General features: G+C 51.4%; 3 protein-coding genes across 9 annotated transcripts in view; 1 reads left to right on the top strand and 2 right to left on the bottom strand.

Annotated features, from left to right (window-relative positions):
- Window positions 1-41: 41 nt before the first annotated feature.
- On the bottom strand, window positions 42-6540 carry STK19 (serine/threonine kinase 19). Of its 2 annotated transcripts, none has more exons than XM_023512930.1 (7): window positions 6289-6540; window positions 6005-6141; window positions 2505-2600; window positions 2070-2209; window positions 932-1029; window positions 673-820; window positions 42-506 (listed from the first exon to the last, which is right to left on the bottom strand). In XM_023512930.1, the coding sequence occupies exons 1-7, from the start codon at window positions 6386-6388 to the stop codon at window positions 347-349; spliced, it is 879 nt and encodes a 292-aa protein (XP_023368698.1). In that variant the 5' UTR covers window positions 6389-6540; the 3' UTR covers window positions 42-346. The 2 variants fall into 2 exon arrangements, with proteins under 2 accessions (XP_023368698.1, XP_012660189.1); XM_012804735.2 differs by having other exon boundaries at window positions 42-465; window positions 6289-6538.
- On the top strand, window positions 6533-8992 carry DXO (decapping exoribonuclease). Of its 5 annotated transcripts, none has more exons than XM_012804734.2 (7): window positions 6533-6885; window positions 7148-7509; window positions 7679-7914; window positions 8001-8220; window positions 8320-8455; window positions 8596-8690; window positions 8779-8987. In XM_012804734.2, the coding sequence occupies exons 2-7, from the start codon at window positions 7154-7156 to the stop codon at window positions 8927-8929; spliced, it is 1194 nt and encodes a 397-aa protein (XP_012660188.1). In that variant the 5' UTR covers window positions 6533-6885; window positions 7148-7153; the 3' UTR covers window positions 8930-8987. The 5 variants fall into 5 exon arrangements, with proteins under 5 accessions (XP_012660188.1, XP_012660187.1, XP_023368697.1 ...); XM_012804733.2 differs by having other exon boundaries at window positions 6533-6899; XM_023512929.1 differs by having other exon boundaries at window positions 6533-6899; window positions 7127-7509.
- Window positions 8993-9048: 56 nt separating this feature from the next.
- SKIV2L (Ski2 like RNA helicase) overlaps window positions 9049-19681 on the bottom strand; it is a 12701-nt gene continuing 2068 nt past the window's right edge. Inside the window, exons 4-29 of one of the 2 annotated variants that reach the window (XM_003789045.3) lie at window positions 18571-18680; window positions 18359-18476; window positions 18160-18274; window positions 17976-18050; window positions 17695-17748; window positions 17405-17595; window positions 17113-17241; window positions 16724-16869; window positions 16183-16329; window positions 15970-16054; window positions 15687-15793; window positions 15226-15372; window positions 15053-15149; window positions 14672-14884; window positions 14457-14567; window positions 12402-12632; window positions 11865-12002; window positions 11568-11705; window positions 11321-11425; window positions 10877-11024; window positions 10677-10803; window positions 10262-10472; window positions 10006-10116; window positions 9710-9928; window positions 9389-9529; window positions 9049-9291 (exon numbers count right to left, since the gene is read on the bottom strand). In XM_003789045.3, the coding sequence (XP_003789093.1) occupies window positions 9091-9291; window positions 9389-9529; window positions 9710-9928; window positions 10006-10116; window positions 10262-10472; window positions 10677-10803; window positions 10877-11024; window positions 11321-11425; window positions 11568-11705; window positions 11865-12002; window positions 12402-12632; window positions 14457-14567; window positions 14672-14884; window positions 15053-15149; window positions 15226-15372; window positions 15687-15793; window positions 15970-16054; window positions 16183-16329; window positions 16724-16869; window positions 17113-17241; window positions 17405-17595; window positions 17695-17748; window positions 17976-18050; window positions 18160-18274; window positions 18359-18476; window positions 18571-18680 (3615 nt within the window). In that variant the 3' untranslated portion in view covers window positions 9049-9090. The other variant, XM_023512925.1, reaches the window with a different exon arrangement.

Genomic DNA, 19681 nt, shown 5'->3' with positions numbered 1-19681 from the left:
CACCCAAACTTACATGTCACAGTAACCAAAGGATAACCAGAAAACATCAAAGAAATAGTTTATTTGGCAATTTCAATCTGACATGTAGGCAAGAGAACCCTGCCCTCCTTCACCAGCCTCCCCAGAAATCCCACCATCCTATCTCAACACAGAGAACAGTACCTTTGACATGAAAGGCAGCAGCCACAGCCAATTTCTGGCTCCACTTCCGTGGAAGAGCAGAGAAGCACTGCCCAAACCCCATCACTGACTCAGCCCAAGTAAACAGCAACAATTACATCTGATCCTTTGCATGGAAAACCTAACACTCATCCTGGCTCCCAAGCCTTCCCAAGGTGACCCTGTCTCAGCCACCATAAGGAAGCACTCCAGAACCCATTGGTCCACTCTGGGGAGCTGTGCAAAGATGAGTAGAATCCTCACGTCTCTGGCAGGCGGAGGAGGGTTCCAGACGTGGTGGAGATGCTGTATAGGAGAAAGACAAGGCTGGAGCCAGACATGTAGACCTGTGGTATAAGGAGAACTCAGAACTTAGCAAAAGGTATTCCTGGGTTCCAAAGAAGAATGATAGAGGAACAGGGCTTTACTAGTGAATTAAACATGAGCTGGCCTGAAAATCTGGCCTTGGCTCATTGCTCTGTCACCTGCCAGAGACCAGGGGGCAAGACTTACCAGTCCACCAGCTGGGCCCCAATGAGGTCATGCACGTGGTAGGTGAGGCCAAGACGCACTGTGGCAGGTGTCCGCCGGCCCAGGAGCTCAGACAGGAGTAGTTCCCTGTACTTGGCCTTTCGGACCATGCCAAGGACAGTCTGGCGCCCTGGATAAGATGGGTGGCACAGGACAGGGAAAGGTGAATAAGGACCAGAAGCCTAAGGAGCCACCAAAAGGTGTTCTTGAGGGGCTGCAAGTTTGAGCGGCTGACAGATACCTTTAACAAAGTACTTGATGAATCTCCCAGCTCCAGGCACAGCTAGCCACCAGCTCCCAGCATCTCGGACATTGAATACTCCAGCATTCACCAGATGCCTAAGGGCAGTGAGAAGCCAAGAAAGATGAGGCCTGGGCTCTGAGAACCATCTGTTAACGTTTGAGCACTGAGTCATCAGAAACATGGGCAACCACACAAGAGGGACTAAACAACAAAATCCCAACTTTGGGCAATTCCCTGCTCTTACCATGCCCCTTACTGCCTCTGTGCTCCTGTTTATCCAGTCTCTCTACCTGGACTGCCCTCCTTCCTTCCTTTTCCTATTGTTGTTCACTCATTCAACTAGCTTCTCCTCTCAGAAGCCTTTTCCAAGCACATGCCCAGACACACACTCAGTTGCAGGACTGAAAGGGGAAATCAGTGTTCTATGCTCCTGCCACGGCCTATGCATACCTCAATACAGCTCCCACTATCTCACAGAAAGTATCTATTTCCCCAGATGATATCAGTACTTTAGTTTGTTTATTTATTTATTTGAGACAGAGCCTCAAGCTGTCACCCTGGGTGGAGAGTTGTGGCATCATAGGTCACAGAAACCTCCAACTCCTGGGCTCGAACGAGTCTCCTGCCTCTGCCTCCCAAGTAGCTGGGACTACAGGCGCCCGCCACAACACTTGGCTATTTTTTGGTTGCACCCATCATTGTTGTTTGGCAGGCCCGGGCTGGATTCAAACCTGCCAGCTCAGGTGTATGTGGCTGGCGCCTTAGCTGCTTGAGCCACAGGTGCCAAGCCTAGTTTGTTCATTTTTTAAATGTGAATGTTTAGGGGCATCTCAGCTCTTATTATTCTCTATCCTCTTAATTCCAGTATGATCACCATCAGGTTTGTATGGTTCTTGCCAGGCCCCTATGTGCATTGGATAAGCCACCCAGACAGATCTCCTGAAGAATCAAAGGCTCTTTTCAAGTTCCTAGGTAAGACAGGTCTCCTCTCCCGTGGGGAGGAGTGCAAAGTTAGAAGATCAAAAAGAAGAGTTGGACTATTTTGGCAGGTCTTCCAGAAGGAAAAGGCTGGATGGAACTGGAGAGAGGGAGGGAAACTCTAGATGCCTGTTTCTGTTGGTTCCACAAGTCTCACGTGATCTCTGGGTCCCTGAAGCCAAAGGTCTGTGTCATTTGGTCCTCCTGGAAACTAAGGTCTCCACAGGCTGGAAGCACTAAAGCCAGAAACTTCTGTACTGCCCCAGCATATGGTCGGCCATCACAGGCCTTGAGGACCTACAAGCAAAGATGAGACATGGTCTGGCCCCATACTCACCCTCCACCAACCTCTATCCCCAAGACAGCATTTCTCTTCCTGTTTTCCATCTTGCTCAGGTCATTCCACCTTCTATACCATTCTTTCTCATCCTCCTGTCCCTCTTCCTTATGTTACTACTTATCAGAGCCCTGTGCCCTCCCCCCCCCACCCATGGGATATGAGATAGAAAAATTGTTTCTTTTGTTTTTATTCCTGTTTCCCAATTTCCCTGCCCTGATCTACCATCCAGGACATACACAAAGTCACACATACTCTGGTCCTGTAGTCCTCGGTGAAGATAATTCCATGGGCATCCAAGTCGAAGCCCAGCTGGATGATTCTGATCTCCCCCTGCTCTTGAAGCTCCTTCTGCCTCCACAGAGATGGGAGTGAAAAGAAAAGTATCAGGCTAAGATGCTCTGCTATTCTCTAGGTACACTGGGGCAGGGAAATTCTGTTTGGCAGTATCGGGCATTTTTCTCTTAGTAAAGGAAAAACTATGTGGGAGGATAATCATGTGGATGAACATTAGCCTTTTCCAGCTAGTAACCTACCCTCTCTTTTACCTGCCTTATCAGTTGTCTATCAAACAATCAATAGAATTTTCTATGACTAGTCATATGCCAGGCACTAAAGTAAAATAATAATTAAGATATAGGCCCTGGCCTCAAGAAATCAACACTCTAGGAAGGAAAATGGGGAGGAATATGGGATAAAATATTTAAAATAAATAAAAATAAACCAGGCGGCTCGGCACCTGTGGCTCAAGGGGCTAAGGCGCCAGCCACATACACCTAAGGAGGCGGGTTCGAATCCAGCCCGGGCCCACCAAACAACAATGACGGCTGCAACCAAAAAATAGCCAGGCGTTGTGGCGGGCGCCTATGGTCCCAGCTACTTGGGAGGCAGAGGCAGGAGACTCACTTTAGCCCAGGAGCTGGAGGTTGCTGTGAGCTGTGATGCTACTGCACTCTACCCAGGGGGATAGCTTGAGGCTGTCTCAAAAAATAAAAATATTTTAAAAACCCCAGGCTTCTGTTTATAGGAATACAGCAAGAATTAACTTTCCTGTTGAAAATTAAAATTCTGGATAAAATATTATTTAAAAATTATTTAAGATTAAAGAGCTCATGAGGTAACAGAAATTACCAGACCAATATAATATCTAAGTGAAAACAGGTATTCATAGAGGTAACTGGAACATGGAGGGCATTTGCTGATCTAAGCAAATGTGTCCAGCACATAATCAAAAACAACTGGGCACATAAGAAAATAAACTCGGCTCGGCACCTGTGGCTCAAGTGGCTAAGGCGCCGGCCATGTACACCCAAGGTGGCAGGTTCGAATCCAGCCCGGGCCCGCCAAACAACAATGACGGCTGCAACCAAAAAATAGCTGGGCATTGTAGTGGGCACCTGTGGTCCCAGCTACTCAGGAGGCTGAGGCAAGAGACTCGCTTGAGCCCAGAAGTTGGAGGTTGCTGTGAGCTGTGATGCCACAGCACTCTACCCAGGGGACAGCTTGAGGCTCCTGTCTCAAAAAAAAAAAAAAGAAAAAAAAGAAAAGAAAACTCAGCTCAGCACCTATAGTTCAGTGGTTACAGTGTCACCCACTCTACCCAGGATGACAGCTTGAGACTCTGTCTCAAAAAAAAACTCTAAAGAAACAAAAAATAGAAACAAAACCCAAGGCACTCATAGCACAGTGGTTATGGTGTCAGCCACATGCACCAAGGCTGGTGGGTTCAAACCCAGCCCAGGCCTGCTAAACAACAACTACAACAAAAACAGAGCTGGGCATTATGGTGGGCACCTGTAATCCTGGCAAGAGAATTGCTTAAGCCCAAGAGTTTGAGGTTGCTGTGAGCTGTGATGCCACTGCACTCTACCAAGTAGAGACTCTGTCTCAAAAAAAAAAAAAAAAGAAAAGAAACAAAACCCAAAAGACATGTAATAGTGGAATTATCAAAAAGACTATTTTAAAAACTACGTTCACAATGCTGAAATAAATAAAAGCCAAGATACCAAAAATCCCAGCAGGAAATTATAAAAACTGACACAGCAGATTGGAAAAATATCCAAGTAGTAATTTTAGAAATGAAAAATAAATGAAATTAAGAACTCAATAGATGGGTTTAACACATTAGGCACAGCTGAATCAAAAGCTATTAATATGCCTCAATGCTCATAGCTCAGTGGTTAGGGCGCTGGCCACATGCACCAGGGCTGAGCCTGCTACACAACAAAGATGACAACAACAACAAAAAATAGCCAGGTCCTGTGGTGGGTAACTATAGTCCCAGCTACTTGGGAGGCTGAGGCAAGAGAATCGCTTAAGCCTAAGAGTTTTTTTCTTTTTTTTTTAGAGACAGAGTCTCACTTTGTTGCCCTCAGTAGAGTGCAGTGGCGTCACAGCTCACAGCAACTTCCAGCTCTTAAGCTTAGGCAATTCTCTTGCCTCAGCCTCCCAAGTAGCTGGGACCAAAGTTGCCCACCACAATGCCCAGCTATTTCTTTTTGTTGCAGTTTAGCCAGCGCCAACCCAAATGACTTGCAATTCATTCTTTATCCTTCTCTCTCGTATCCTCTCTCCCTCTTTCTTTTTAGAGAAAGAGTCTCACTCTGTTGTACAGGGTGGAACAAAGAAGTCAATGCTCAGATCAAGCATCTGGTTACCTCAAAGCTTCCCAACCTTGACTTCCACCTCTGCAGGGCTATGACCTCACGGCAGGAACAGCAGAGCTCAAGAGCAATGCAAAGGTGGTTTTTCTGTTCTCAATGATGAAATCATTCTGTGACGAGTCCACTGCAGCCTTGAATCCTTGGATTCAAGAGATCCTCCCATCTCAGCTTTCCCAGTAGCTAGAAGTACAGGTGTGCCACTACACCTCGCTAATTTTTAAAATTTTTTTGTAGAGATGGGGGTCTCACTAAGTTGACCAGGCTGCTGCTTGCTCTCAAACTCCTCGTCTCAAGTGATCTTCCTGATTCAGCCTTCCAGCGTGCATGAGCTACCATGCCTGGTGACTTACAATTCTATAACACTGGCCCAGAATTCTCTCCAATCCTCTTACTTACTACATTAGCCTTGATCATCACAAGCATCATCAGCTCAACTTGTACAAAATTAGACACATCATCTGGCCCCCAATCTTCTCCTAACACCACCAACCACATTCATCTCCCTGCCTCAGCCACTACTTCAATACACCATTCCCTCTCCTGTTTAACATTCTCTACCAGCTTATTGCCTTCGGTGTGGAATCATTGATGTACAAGGCCTGTCGTGATGATGTCTGTCTGCATTCCCAGAGCTGTATGCTTGAACCATGTCCAAGACTCAGTTTCCTCCAAGGCTTTGTTCTTCTACCTCCAGGATCTGGCCTGCCCTCTACTGCCTAAGGGACTTTTTTTTTTTTTTTGAGGTAGTCTCACTTTGTCGCTCTTGGGCTCAGGTGATTTCTTGCCTCAGCCTCCCGAGTAGCTGGGACTACAGGCACCTGCCACATCGCCCGGCTATTTTTTGTTGCAGTTTAGCCGGGGCTGGGTTTGAACCCGCCACCCGCGGTATATGGGGCCGGCCATGCCTAAGGGACTGTTAACAGGGTCCGTTGCATCCATTCTCTGGCACCACAATGCCTGGTCCAGTGCCCGCCCCAGAAAGGCCTAAGAAAGCTTGATGAATGGCTGGCGCACTGATTGAATGACAGGGGACTTCAGGAGTGTCTGCGATGCAGGGACCGGACCTCTAGCGGTCGTACTGACGCCCCTCACCAGCTGTCGGTCGGCCACCGTCCGGTCAGGCACAAGGCTGTACACCTGGCTCCTCAGCACGATGGGCGGCAGCGCATCCTCGAAGAGGCTTCGCGGGAACAGCTGCACTAGCTCCGAGACTGCCGCACGCACAGACACTGGGCAGAGACCGGGTCACTGAGAAGAGGAAACTGGGGCGGGGTAGGGGCATCTGGGGGCGCCATTCTCCCAATAGACAAGAGTACCCGAGAAGAGGGGCCTCCCAGCTGAGGTATTTAGTCCCGCCCCATGGTTGCCATGGTTACCTGACTCGCTCCGCAGAGGATCCGATTCTACCAGTCCTTGCTCCCGCTGCCTCTTCAGCCCAAAGGTCTCCGGGACCAGGCGACGCCTCTTCCGGCTCATACCCCGGGATTTTATGGTACCGCGAAAAGGGTAGGGGTAAGGGACGAAAACGTGAAAATAGGGCCTTCCGGCGCAGGGAAGTGACGTATGGTCCCCGCCACCCGGGTGTCCCTCCTCGTAGACCAGGTGATCCAGTGTAAGTACCACGACGAGATGTTGAAACCAGCATCAACTGATTATCTCACAGGCCCTTGCCGAGAGGGGAGGTGCCAATGCGGATTCCAGCACCCCTTCAGCCTGGTCTGGGCCCCACGCCTGCCGCTGATTGGCTCCCTCCTAGGGCTCTCACGTCCGGGCCACGTGGGCGGTGCGCAGCGGCGCGGGTGGCCTAGTTGGGATTGACTCTGTGGTATAAAGCTAACCCACCATCACCACCCTTGCCCCTGAGGTGTCTTCTCGCCACCGTCGCTGAATGATTGCATCATCTAAAGCAGAAGAACCCTTTACATCCTTCTTGGGCTCTGACATGCGTGCCATGAGATCATAGCCTTGCGGAGGTGAAAAGTCGAAGGTGGGGGGGGTTGGGGTAACCAGATCTTTTATCGGAGCCCTATCTTCCTTGCTAAACTCGCAGCGTTTGCAGGACTTTGGGGTGGGAGGAGGTATAGGGCAAGGAAGAGGCAGAGTGAGTGCTTGGCGCTGGTTGTGTGTGAGGGACTGGGCGTCTGCGTGTTTCAAGGATCAGGAGGCTTGTTTAGTTCTTATAGTCACCCTTCTCCTCCCATCTCTGTAAAATAGAAACTTTCCCCCTCTTCTCAGGACCTCATGGAGCCCAGAGGGAACAAGAGAGGAGCTGGGAAGATAGAGGTAACTGGACCTCGGAACAAACTACCCTGTCCAGCACACTCACTGCCCACAGACCCTGCCCTCTACTCTGGGCCCTTTCCTTTCTACCGGCGCCCTTCACAACTGGGCTGCTTCTCCCTGGATGCACAACGCCAGTATCATGGAGATGCCCGAGCTCTTCGCTACTATAGCCCACCCCCCACCAACGGTCCAGGCCCCGACTTTGACCTCAGAGACGGATACCCTGATCGATACCAGCCCCGGGAGGAGGAGGTCCAAGAAGGGCTGGATCACCTGCTACGCTGGCTCCTGGAACACCGAGGCCAGCTGGAGGGGTGAGCGAAGCATTAGCACACAGTAGTTCTGGAGACCTGCACTACTTTCAAAATTAAGAGCCAAAGCTGGGGTGAGAATCAGTCTTTGGAATGAACCTAGGCTGTTCTTTGGGGGAGCATCTGATCAATGCTTGTATCAGATCTTTAGCCTCTAATTCCTCCCCCTCAGGGGTCCAGGTTGGCTGGCAGGAGCCATAGTGACGTGGCGCGGGCACCTAACAAAATTACTGACAACACCATATGAGCGGCAGGAGGGCTGGCAGCTGGCAGCCTCCCGATTCCAGGGAACACTGTATTTGAGTGAGGTGGAGACACCGGCTGCTCGGGCTCAGAGGCTTGCACGTCCACCCCTCCTCCGGGAGCTTATGTACATGGGATACAAGTTTGAGCAGTACATGTGCGCAGGTGAGAGTTGCCCCCACTCGGTAGCCCCCTGCCCCTCCCAGGATTGAGAGCCTCATCCCTGCTATGATATTTCTCTCCCTGTGCAGACAAACCCGGGGGTTCTCCAGACCCCTCTGGGGTGGTTAACACCAACGTGGCCTTCTGCTCTGTGCTGCGTGGCCGCCTGGGAAGCCATCCTCTGCTCTTCTCAGGAGAGGTAGACTGCACAGACCCCCAGGCCCGATCCACACAGCCCCCCAACTGCTATGTGGAGCTCAAGACCTCCAAGGAGATGCACAGCCCTGGCCAATGGAGGAGCTTTTACAGGTTCAGGATAAGGATGGGCATGGCAAAAGCCTAGAATCAAAGGCTAGGAAGGGAACTTGGAGAGGAAGGGTCTCACTAACCCCTTGCTTTTCCTGACAGACACAAACTTCTGAAATGGTGGGCTCAGTCATTCCTCCCAGGGGTCCCGACTGTTGTTGCTGGCTTCCGTAACCCAGAGGGTTTTGTCTGTTCTCTCAAGACCTTTCCTACCATGGAGATGTTTGAACATGTCAGGGTAAGGCAGTGATGTCAAAGCCCCCACCTGTATCTCTCACACACCAAGACCATGTGTCCAGCATCCAGGGCTATAGTCTTTCCCTTCTCCCACCCCCACCCTCATTGTCAGTCTTCTGCCTCCTCCTCTGCCCACTCCAGAATGACCGTGATGGCTGGAATCCCTCTGTATGCATGAACTTCTGTGCTGCCTTCCTTAGCTTTGCCCAGAGCACAGTTGTCCAGGATGACCCCAGGTGAGACATTCAGCTCTGTCCCTCCTCTCTGGATCCCAGGAGTTCAGCCAATGTTCCTCAACCCATGCCTCAATCTGCCCCCATCCAGGCTCGTCCACCTCTTCTCCTGGGAACCAGGTGGCCCAGTCACTGTGTCTGTACATCGAGATGCACCCTATGCCTTTCTGCCCATGTGGTATATAGAAGCCATGACTCAGGACCTCCCATCACCCCCTAAGACTCCCTCTCCCAAGTACTGATGCTATAGACGGGCTGGTCTAGTCTCTTGTGTGTACAGATAATAAAGATATTTGTAAGTGGTTCTCTTGTTTTGTCTTCTTAGCTGAGTCATTTCCATCTAATACCTCAAGCACACATAGTGGTTTGCTGTTTTACTATCACATTTTTACACAGAGGTCATTCACTGGGTATAGAGGCTGGCTGCAAAGACAATGTCCCGTCGCAGCAGGGTAGCCGCTGTCTCCATCTTGGCACCCAGCACAGGCTCTCCTACCAGGCGGGCTGCCCCCCTCAGTGAGCGGCACATCTCAGCCAGGCGCTGAATGCAGCGGACCACCAGGCCCTCAGGGGTTCCTGAGAGCCCTGCCAACTCAGAGAAGGGCTGTGGGGACAGCAGGGTAAGGACTGGAGGTGCTCTAGCTAGGCAGCTTATCCCATGCCCCCAGCTGTCTGTAAAACCCCAAACCCTAGGTACTCACCATGCCCCGGGCCCACTCGTACACAACCTCAACCAGCCCAAAATTCAGCTCCCCAACAAATTCCTCCACTGTCTGATTCAGGCCACAGGCCACCTGGACCTCACCAATCCGCTTGGCCACAGCCCGGACACGTTCTACTCCCTACAGAGGAGAAATAAATTAACAGCCTTCCTGCTTTAAGACAGGAGGCCAAGATCAAGGAAGAGGTCATTCCCACCCTTAGGGCACTTACAGGGCTGGAGGGGGCCACATGGAGAATACCTAGGGAAGGGGGTTGGGAACGAACAGCCCAGGCAGGAAGAGAAGGGTGGTGTCTTCTACCTGTTTGAGGGTGCTTGGGAGCTGATCCCCAGGGTCCCCAGGGCTCTGACAGACCAGCCCAGAGAGCAGGGCAGCGATTTCCTCAGGCCGCAGGGCACTCAGTGCATTATCAAACATGAGCTCAGTGAGGAGCAGCTCATGGCTGCTCATAGCACAAGCCACTCGCCCTGCCAGTTTCACGGTGCCTGCCTCATCCACATAACCTAGGGTTCTGAGCACCTGCAAGAAAAAGGGTGGGTGTTGAGAGGCTTGTGTCTTCTACTTTAGCTCCCGCCCCCCACTCCTGTCCCTCCCACCTCTACTCGCTGGTGGTACTCAGGGAGCAGCAGCAGGGACTGATCCGACAGTAGGAAGCGCAGCCGTTCCATCTCCTTCTGTATCTGGATTCGCTCGCGCAGCCTCAGGTACTGCAGAGAGCCATGAGTCAGCCTTTTCCTTGCCCCTCAGCAGGGGTGCACTGTGTACAGGGGCTGAGATAGGGTGGCCAGTCTACAGGGACCAGAGAGGAAAAGCTGTTCCTCCCAGCTTGTGAGCTGGCATCCAGAGCCCTACCTGGGCAGGAAAACGGGGGCTATGTACACACTGAGCACCCCGGATCAGCTCCTCCAGTTTCCGGGCCCGGAGCCCACCTTCTACCACTGACACATCCTTGAGCTGCAGGTCATTGACAGGGTCAAGGGTGGGCGGTCCTGCCGGGTAGGCCTGAGCCAGGCGCAGCAGTTCTTGGACAGCAGTGGTCACAGCTGCAAGGGGAGGATCCTTCCTAAAGAGGCAACAGGTCTTCATCTCTGGAGTAAGCAGCTTTCTCCCGCAGTTCTCCCCTCAGGTTGGGGGAGATTCCCCCAAATGTCCTCCCACTATACAGTCTCCCTCAGGCCAACCCACTCCCTCTATATGCTATATCCCCACCCTCTACTCTATACTATATGACCCTCCCAAGGAAAAGGGCCACCCCAGCATCTCTAACTTGAATTTTGGTTGCTGCCTCTTGCTGAAGTCCTCCAAGATCTTCTCCCCATTCACCCGAAGCACCTTGGTAGTGATGGCAGCCACATCTCCTGGCTGGAGCTTGGTCACAGTGTGGTCACAGGGTCCTGTGAAAAGGGGAGAGTAGGTCACACCTTGCCACACTGCCACCAGAAACCTGGATGTCTGCCTCATTCTCACCTTCAGGCAGGAACAGCTTAAATCCCACAAGGTCATCTGGATGGGGCACATCTGGAATGGCCGGCCCCCTGTCCTGTGGGTCCTGAGACATGGGCTTATCACACAAGACCAGGGTTGTGAATACTCTACTGGTGGAGTTTGAGGAGACCTGGGGGTGTCAGGGAGGCCAAGATAGGGGGATGTGAGGAGTAGACATCAAAGATAGAGACCAGATCCCTACCCTCAAGCCAGGATGAGGAAGACCTCACAGAGCTTACGTCAAGCAATCAGAGCAGACTTATTGAGGGGAGAAGGAAGGAGGTGAGCATGAAGTGGTAGTGATGGGAAGGGGTGAAAGGGGGACAAGAGGGAAAACTGGGAGCCCTATGGTGACTGCAACCTGCCCCAGCCAAATGGGGAAGACAGAGGGATCCCTCCCACCCTTTAGCATCCAAATTCCCTCACCTGTAGGATCACACCCAAAGCGTTGTGATGCTCCTGATTCTTCACCACCACCACCCGTCCCGCTGAGAGAGATTTCAGCCCATTCACAGATTCTATGATGCGTTGCTGGAGAGCAGGGACATGCACAAAGGGGATACAGGAGGAGGCGTCACAGGGGCAGACACCCAGGCTAAGTTCAGGGGCACCCAGAATGACACATGCTCTTCCTCCCTTGCCCCATCATCTCTCCAACATCCCACTTGCTCACCTGGATCATGTGCCGAGTCGCTGTCAATTCTTCCCCCCAGCTATAATACTCAGGCAGGTCAACTAATTGGCCAGTCATGTCAGGCTCTTCCAAGGCCCCCAGCCTCTTGGTCAGTTCAGCCAGAGCCTGTTCATGGGCCTGAGCAGAAGCAGGGGGAAGGCTGTGAAAGGGGAATCTCCAGGCCCCATCTGCCACATTCTCCTCCTTCACCACACTGGCTTCCAAATGCTAACCTCTTCCCAGCCTGGCTTTGTGTGCCATCTTGTTTGATATACTGGTCACTACCAACCTCCTCACCTTGCTATCCTTGCGGGAAGGAAACTCAGAGAAGCTTCTCTTCATCATGTCCTCCACTCTGAGGGCATCCACTCGTAGCAGGTTGAGGATCATAGTATATGTGAGACGGAACTGGGACTGCAGCTGGGATGGCTTCCCCTGGAGCCAGGTCAGAGAAACCAGTATGATCAGGGTAAGACATATGGCTCCCCAGCCAGTCCCCTTGGGACTGGGTCTACCCTCAGCAGATCTAGTCTTGGCTCTAGCTCTGCAACCGTGGTGGCTTCAACAAACTTGCTCACCTCCTCTGTAACACAAGGAAGACAAATCAAAATAAATAGACTCTCAAAGGTCCCATCTAACGCTGTATTCACAGGGATTGGGGGGACTAGGAGATGGATTCCAATCTCATCCTTGGATTTGCTCACTCCTACATTGATTTTTCTCAAGAAAAATTAAAAAGTCAGAGGAGAGGAGAGAAGAAGAGGGCCGGAAGAGAGAATCTGGCAGGTCCCAGAGGTGGGGCACTGCCCAGCTGCCCTCATGCTATCCCCTCACCATCATCATGCGGTGTAGGTCCGCCATCTCAGGTACTCGGCCCTTGCACAGCAAGATGACGGTCCCTGTGGGGTCCAGACCCCTCCGACCTGCTCGGCCTGCCATCTGCACATACTCCCCAGGGAGCAGGTCCCGGAAGGTTGAGCCATCATGCTTACGCATGGAGTCAAACACCACTGTACGGGCAGGCATGTTTACACCCATGGCAAAGGTCTCCGTGGCAAACAAAACCTGGGGCAGAGTAAGAGAGAGATCAGCAAAGGACCACATACACACCCCTGGCCTTGACCAAGCCACCTCACTTTGTAGCCAAGGCTAAGTAGGCACAAGGCACAGACCCAAGTTATTACTTGGATCTTGTTTAACTCTCCAGACAAATCTATAAGGTAAGGATTATCATTTTCCTCATTTGACTTAGATAGCTACCTATTTCTTTCTTTTTATGCCCACATCCTACTCTCAGCACCCCCTAGCATTCCAATGTATTTAATGAATACATTCTTGCAAAACATGTCTTGTTTTGTGTGTCTATAATTTATAACTCACGTAAAAAATCATTATACATCTGATTGTTTTCTTCTTTTCCACCATTTAGTATTTCAATATCCATCCATGTTCCTGTGGTTATATCCAACCCATTACATCTAACTGCCACAGGACACACTATGGGGTGTTTCCCCTACCCTCTCGCCCAGCAAAGGGTACCCTGGCGCCACCAACACCCTGCCACCCTACCACCATAAACAAGATTATAGCGAACAAAGGAAGAGTGTACAAGGCCAGGTGTGATAGCTCACACCTGTAATCCTAGCATTTTGTGAGGCTGAGGCAGGTGGATTGCTTGAGCTCAGGAGTTCAAGACCAGCCTGAGCAAGAACAAGAGCAAGAGCCCATCTCTATTAAAATTAGAAAAATTAGCTGGGCATTGTGACAGGCACCTATAGGCCCAGCTACTCAGAAGGCTGAGGCAAAAGAACTGCTCAAGCCCAAAAGTTTGAGGTTGCTGTGAGCTATGATGCCACAGCACTCTACCCAGGCTGACAAAGTGAGACTGTGTCTCAAAAAAAAGAAAAGAAAAATCCCACAAAAGGAAGAGTATATATGTTCTTTCACAGACCAGGGTGGGAATTTCTTTGTGGTATACATGTATACTCAGGAATTGAATTTTTTTTTTTTTTTTTGAGACAGAGCCTCAAGCTGTCCCCCTGGGTAGAGTGCCGTGGCATTACAGCTCACAGCAACCTCCAACTCCTGGGCTCAAGCGAGTCTCCTGCCTCTGCCTCCCAAGTAGCTGGGACCACAGGCGCCCGCCACAACGCCCGGCCATTTTTTGGTTGCAGCCATCATTGTTGTTTTGGCGGGTCCGGGCTGGGGACTCGAACCTGCCACCTTAGGTGTACGTGGCTGGCGCCTTAGCCGGTTGAGCCACAGGCGCCGAGCCAGGAATTAAATTTAGGATCAAAGATTATATTCTATTTGTTCTGCCTAAATAGCACCACTCCAAACTGGCTATCTCTGCCCAGGGATCCTTAGAATCCTCCAGTCTCCTATATCTCTGGCAACATCTGGCCATAGCCAGCTTCCTACCTTTCACTAGTCTAAAGCTGTAAAGTCATATCTCAAGAGTAATTTGCACTTCTCTGATTACTAATAACTTTTCATATGCTTGCTTTTTAGGTTTCTCTTCTGAGAACATTTTCTTTTCTTATACAACTGCATTTTGGGACAAGAAACTTAAAAGTTCAGGAGGGTTAAATAATTTCTCCAGGGGTGGCGCCTGTGGCTCAAGGAGTAGGGTGTCAGCCCCATATACCAGACATGCCAGATTCAAACCCAGCCCCCAGCCAAAAACTGCAAATAATAATAATAATAATAATTTCTCTAAGTCAAACCTCAAACAAATGGTGAAGCTGGGATTCAAACCCAAGCAGTCTGGATCCAGAGCCCAACTCCTTAACCATCACACTGTCTGAACTTCTGCCCTTCTGCCCTCTGGGCAGCCTCTAAAGAGACAACGAGTACCCTGAGGAGTCCCTCTTCCACCACCATGAGCACCTTGACCAGGCCGCGGCTGAAGAGCATCTCCACGATCTCCTTGAGGATGGGCAGGATGCCACTGTGGTGCACACCCAGGCCACGGTGCAGGAGCTCTGACATGTGCAGGACCTGTGGGGAAGACCCACAGTCAAGAACAGGGTCTCAGCACACCCTACCTCCACTAGCGTCCCCAAGTGCACCATGTATACACACACACACATACACAGGCACACCTGGGGCAGCTGGCGGTCAGAACCTCGGAGACGTGCAAGGCAGCGCTGCAGGAAGAGGTGAATCTCACTCTTCTCTGAACTTGTAGTGAGATCAAGGGAGGTGAGGCCTGAGGCCTGCTCATCACAGCGGCCCCGTGAGAAGGTGAACACCACCACAGGCAGCTGGGCTCGTACACGGAGTGAGGCTAAGAGGGACAGGTATACTCCACGGTCCTAGGGGAGAAGGGGAGGGGGCAGAGGGTGAGTCCCTGAACCAGTGGGAGATAAAGTAGCATCAAGTGCGGCAGCACTCGAAGCACAAGTTCAAATCCCCAGGGGACAAGGAAGGAAAGATGAGGGAGAAACAGCTGTTGGCAGGTACAAAACCCTTCTAGCTCTCACCTGTGCAGGTCCCCCCTGGTGCATAGGCTGCTTGGCCCCAAAGGTCTGGGCATGTTTGCTCATTCTCTCCTTCTTGGCCTCCACAGCTGCATAGTACCTGGGACACACAAAGGGTGGCTGTCAAACCCAACTGGCAGCCCAGCTCTGGACCCCTCCCCTATCTCTGGGCTCACCCCTTTGTGTGGAAGGCTCCTCGGGAGTCCAGCAGTAGGAAGAGCTCCCCCTGGGTCTTGGGGCTATTCCCCGTGAAGAGATAGTGCTCCAGAGGGACAGGGCGGGCAACAGTGCTGATCACATAGATCTGGCGACGTTTCAGTCGCCTGAAGGGAGACAGGGGCAACAGGTCAGGGGTGGGCGTGTGAGAAGGAACCCACATGCCCACCCTCTCTGACTTCACTCAGTCTTTTTTGAGTCCCAGAATGGAAGACTAACCCCACCGTCCTGGCCCAACATGCAAGTAATCTGACCCCAAATAGGATCCTGTCGCAGCCCAAATGTTCCCCAGCCCCACCCCTTTCCCCCTGCCACTCCTAAGGCCTTCCCCCTATCCTTGCTGTGGCAGTCTTACTCCCCCATCCCAACCAAAGAATACTACAGGCCCCTTCACCCAAGCACTCCAGGACACATGTCTCACCCAATCCAGTCAGCAAACTCAAGGGCATTGGGGACAGTAGCACTCAGAAGGATGATGGAGACATGATCAGGGAGCATGATGAGCACCTCCTCCCACACGACCCCACGCTGGGCACACAGAAGGAAAAGTGGTTAAAAGGAGCGCAGAGGGCACTGCCCTTCTGCCTCTAGAGAAGTGGCACAGAGTTCCATGTAGGGGCAAAGAGGGCAGGTCCTCAGGGTTGAAATAGGAGAGCTGCACAACTGGTTCTACAGGAGACCCTTGGGGTTCCCATACTCCTTACCTCAGCATCATTGATATAATGAACCTCATCAAAGATGACCCACTCCAGGTCTCGGATGACATCTGAGCCACTGTACAGCATGGAGCTGGGAGAAGAGGCCAAGGGCTGACTCCCCAGTGGCTCCTATCTCCCCCACCTCCACCTCCAGCATGCTCTGGAGCAGCCTCATCTTCCTAACCAAAAGTTCATCCATCCCGAGTACCCATCTCTCACCGAAGGATCTCTGTGGTCATGATGAGGCAGGAAGCTTCCGGATGCAGCTGCACATCCCCAGTGAGCAGCCCCACATCGCCGAATGTGTTCCGGAAATCCCGGAACTTCTGGTTGCTCAGGGCCTTGATGGGTGAAGTGTATATGGTGCTGGGGAGATGGCATGAAGTTAGCCAGGCCCTCGATGCAGACTCATGGTCAGTGTCTCCTCTCCCACATGTTGCCCTCCCAAAACCATGTCCCAGAAGCACAGGTGGTCCCCTTCCTCGCCCAAACTGCCCTCACATTCTCCTTCATGATATAACCCTGGAAATATGCTGTCCCCCCACCCCTTCCTAAACTAACCCAGGTCATTCTTCTAAACTCGCTCACCACCATGCCTTCTCATTTCTTTCTAGCCCCTACCTCAGTCTCTCCCCTGAACCCCCTCACCTAAAAGATGGGATAGAGAGGGAGGAGAAGAGATGCAAGAGATGAAACTCAGAAAGGAGGCAGGAGAAACAGGGCTGGTAGTGAAGAGGGAAGTTGGGGAGGGAACTGGTACCGTGTCATGTGTTTCTGGGCCAGGGCAATGGCGTATTCAGCCACAACTGTCTTCCCCGCGGATGTGTGAGCTGCGACAAAGACAGAGTTGTGCCGCTCTAAATGTAGGATGGCCTGTTTCTGAAACACATCTGGCTCGAATGGCCACTGTGGGAGAGAGAAATAGATGGGGGCTGAAAAAAGGAAAGAGGCTCCCTGCCTCTTGCTCATGGGGCATGCAGGGCCAAGGGGAAGAGACAAGAATAAGGCAAGGCAGAGACTGAGGACTAAGACTGACCTGGAACACATATCGCCTCTGGTAGAGAGAGAAGGGAAAGGGTGGGCTGGGAAGCTGGGCCAGGGGCTGACCCAGCAAAAGGTGCTAGAATGAGCAAGGACTAGCCACAGTACCTGGAAAGCTGGCTGGGGAATGAGGCGGTAGAAATCACCCACAGGGGAAGTGACATCTACAGGAATGGCCCACTGCTCCTGAGGTGGAAGTTTTGGGGGCTCTGGGGCAGATATAGCTGTGGACGGTTCCTGAAAATGCCAGGTATAGGGGTGGCAATGAGACGGCCAGACGGGTCTTAATTACCACTTCTCCCAAAAGATACCCCTTTCTTCCCCTCTGAACCAATTAGCCAACCCACCCGTGCTATGGCAAGGCCCCTTCTTTCTTGCCTCCACTGTCAGAACCACTGACCTTCAACACTAGGTCCTCCAAGCTGCCTGCTCGGGCCAGGGGAGCACTGCAGGAAGAGGCTGAAATGGTGTCCCCGCTAGATTCTGCTGGCTGTCCCAGTGCCTCACTCTCATCCTCATCACTCCCACCCAAATCTAGAGGCTCTAGCAGACGGCTGAGGCTGAGCAACCCAGGAGCTGGAGATGGGTGATCTGAGGAGCAAGGCAAAAAGGGTGACCTTGTCAGGTCCTTCTTTGATCTGTAAAAGGGCACTACTTCTCCTACACTCCCACCATGAAACTAACACTAACCTTTGGGTGCAAAGTCTACTCCCTTCTTGAAACCAGGTGGAACGGTAAGAAGATCTAGAGGACAGGGAGAGATAGAACCAGGACCACTGCACACTGGTTCTGGTGCAAGTGTTACACTACAATGAACCTAAAGAATACCATTCACAGTACAGACACTGTAGATCGGGGTGTTTACTGTGACACTTGTCCAACAGGTGACAGTAAATGTTGTTATGGAAAGGACACCTTTTTCTAATTTGCCCAAAGGCATGGAAGGGCTCAGACCCAGAGCCTCACCTCACCTTTCTCAAAGTCTATCTCCTCCTCAGCCTCCTCCTGAGTGCTCAGATCTGTTATGGTGGGTTCATCCATCCCACCTGATGAGAGAGTGGAAAGACAAGGATTCACAAGATGATGATAATACAAGATGAGTGGGGAACCCTTCTCTGGAGACTAAGGGCTCCCTCTCCTACCATCCCATCTCACCTGGCCAGAAGGGGTACTGTGTTGGATTTCCCCATAAGGACTGGGAGACGGGCCCTGGAGGCCGGCTAAGAGACAAGGAGGTTGTAGCCGACAGGTTTGTGTTCTCCAGCAAGACCTGAGGCAAGAGATCAGAGCTCCAGCTTGCCTCTAACCTCCTCATCTTCTCCCAGGCTGTTTCCTATAGCCTCTGACCTCTTACCTCCTTATAGCCCAGTATCTGGCCTGTAGTTGAGTGCCTTTGGGCCTGTAGGTCGGATGGGACGGGGGCCCCCACAGCAACCAGAAGAGACCAGGGATCTGTCTTCCTCTGCCATTTTCTGGAGAGGAAAAAAAAGTAACTTTATCCTTCTGTCCCAGCTTCCTTCAAGAACCCATCTCCCTAGTCCAGGCCCCTCCAGCCAGACTCCTCACCGAGCTGAGTGCTCCACACCATGCAGAGGGAGCCAGGCTGGGGATGACAGAAACAACTGCTCTGCTTCTTGCTGCAGATCTGGAGCACAGGGAGGGAGGCCATGGGGAAGCTGAAATAAAACAAGATGAGAGGCATTAGGTAAGGAACGAGGGCAAAATGCAGACAAAAGAGGTGATAGGATTTGTGTTTATTTGGGGGTTTTTTAGAGACAGAGTCTCACTCTGTCACCCAGGCTGGAGGATAATGGCATGCTCATAGCTCACTGCAGCCTCAGACTCCTGGGCTTAAGCAATCCTGCCAACTCAGCCTCCCAGGAAGTGAAGGAGTATATGCAGGTGCCACCAGAACCAGCTAAAAAAAAATTTTTTTTTTTTTTTTTTTGCAGTTTTTTGGCCAGGGCTGGGTTTGAACCCGTCACCTCCAGCATATGGGGCTGGTGCCTTACTCCTTTGAGCCACAGGCGCCGCCCGCTAAATTTTTTTTTATTTTTTAATTTTTTTTTAATTTGTTGAGACTGGGTCTTGTTACATTGCCCAGGCTGGTCTCCAATTCCTGGCCTCAAGCAATCCCCCTGCCTCAAGCCTCTTGAGGTGCTAGGATTACAGGCATGAGCTACCATGCCCAGCCAGGATTTGTGTTCAGATCAGAAATAGCAGATGTCCCAAATAAACTAGGACAATCAGGCTAAAGCAATATTTTTCAAAGGTTATCCAAGAATTCCTTGCTATTCAATTGTATTGGTTAATGATGCAGATTTGGGGTTTCAGAATCATGGAGACCAGACCTAGTAATTTGCACTTTTGAAAAGCTCTCTGCTGATCATGAAGCACACTAAAATTTGAGAATCACTGCAGAAAAAGAGGTTCCAGACCTAAGGATGAAGAGAGTCAGGGGCTCAAAGTCTAGCATCTCCACCACCAACAAGTGCCCTGGTGCTTGCATACAAGAAGGGAGCTCCAAGGAGAAAAGACACATTTGAAAAAGCAGCTAAGGCTCAGCGCCTGTGGCTCAAGTGGCTAAGGCGCCAGCCACATACACCTAAGGTGGCAGGTTCGAATCCAGCCTGGTCCCTCCAGACAACAATGATGGCTGCAACCAAAAAAAAAAAAA

This window comes from Otolemur garnettii, unplaced genomic scaffold, assembly GCF_000181295.1.
Source record: "Otolemur garnettii isolate 467f Iridium unplaced genomic scaffold, OtoGar3 scaffold00031, whole genome shotgun sequence".
Taxonomy (NCBI): Eukaryota; Metazoa; Chordata; class Mammalia; order Primates; family Galagidae; genus Otolemur; species Otolemur garnettii.
This window is presented reverse-complemented; position numbering and strand designations above follow the sequence as displayed.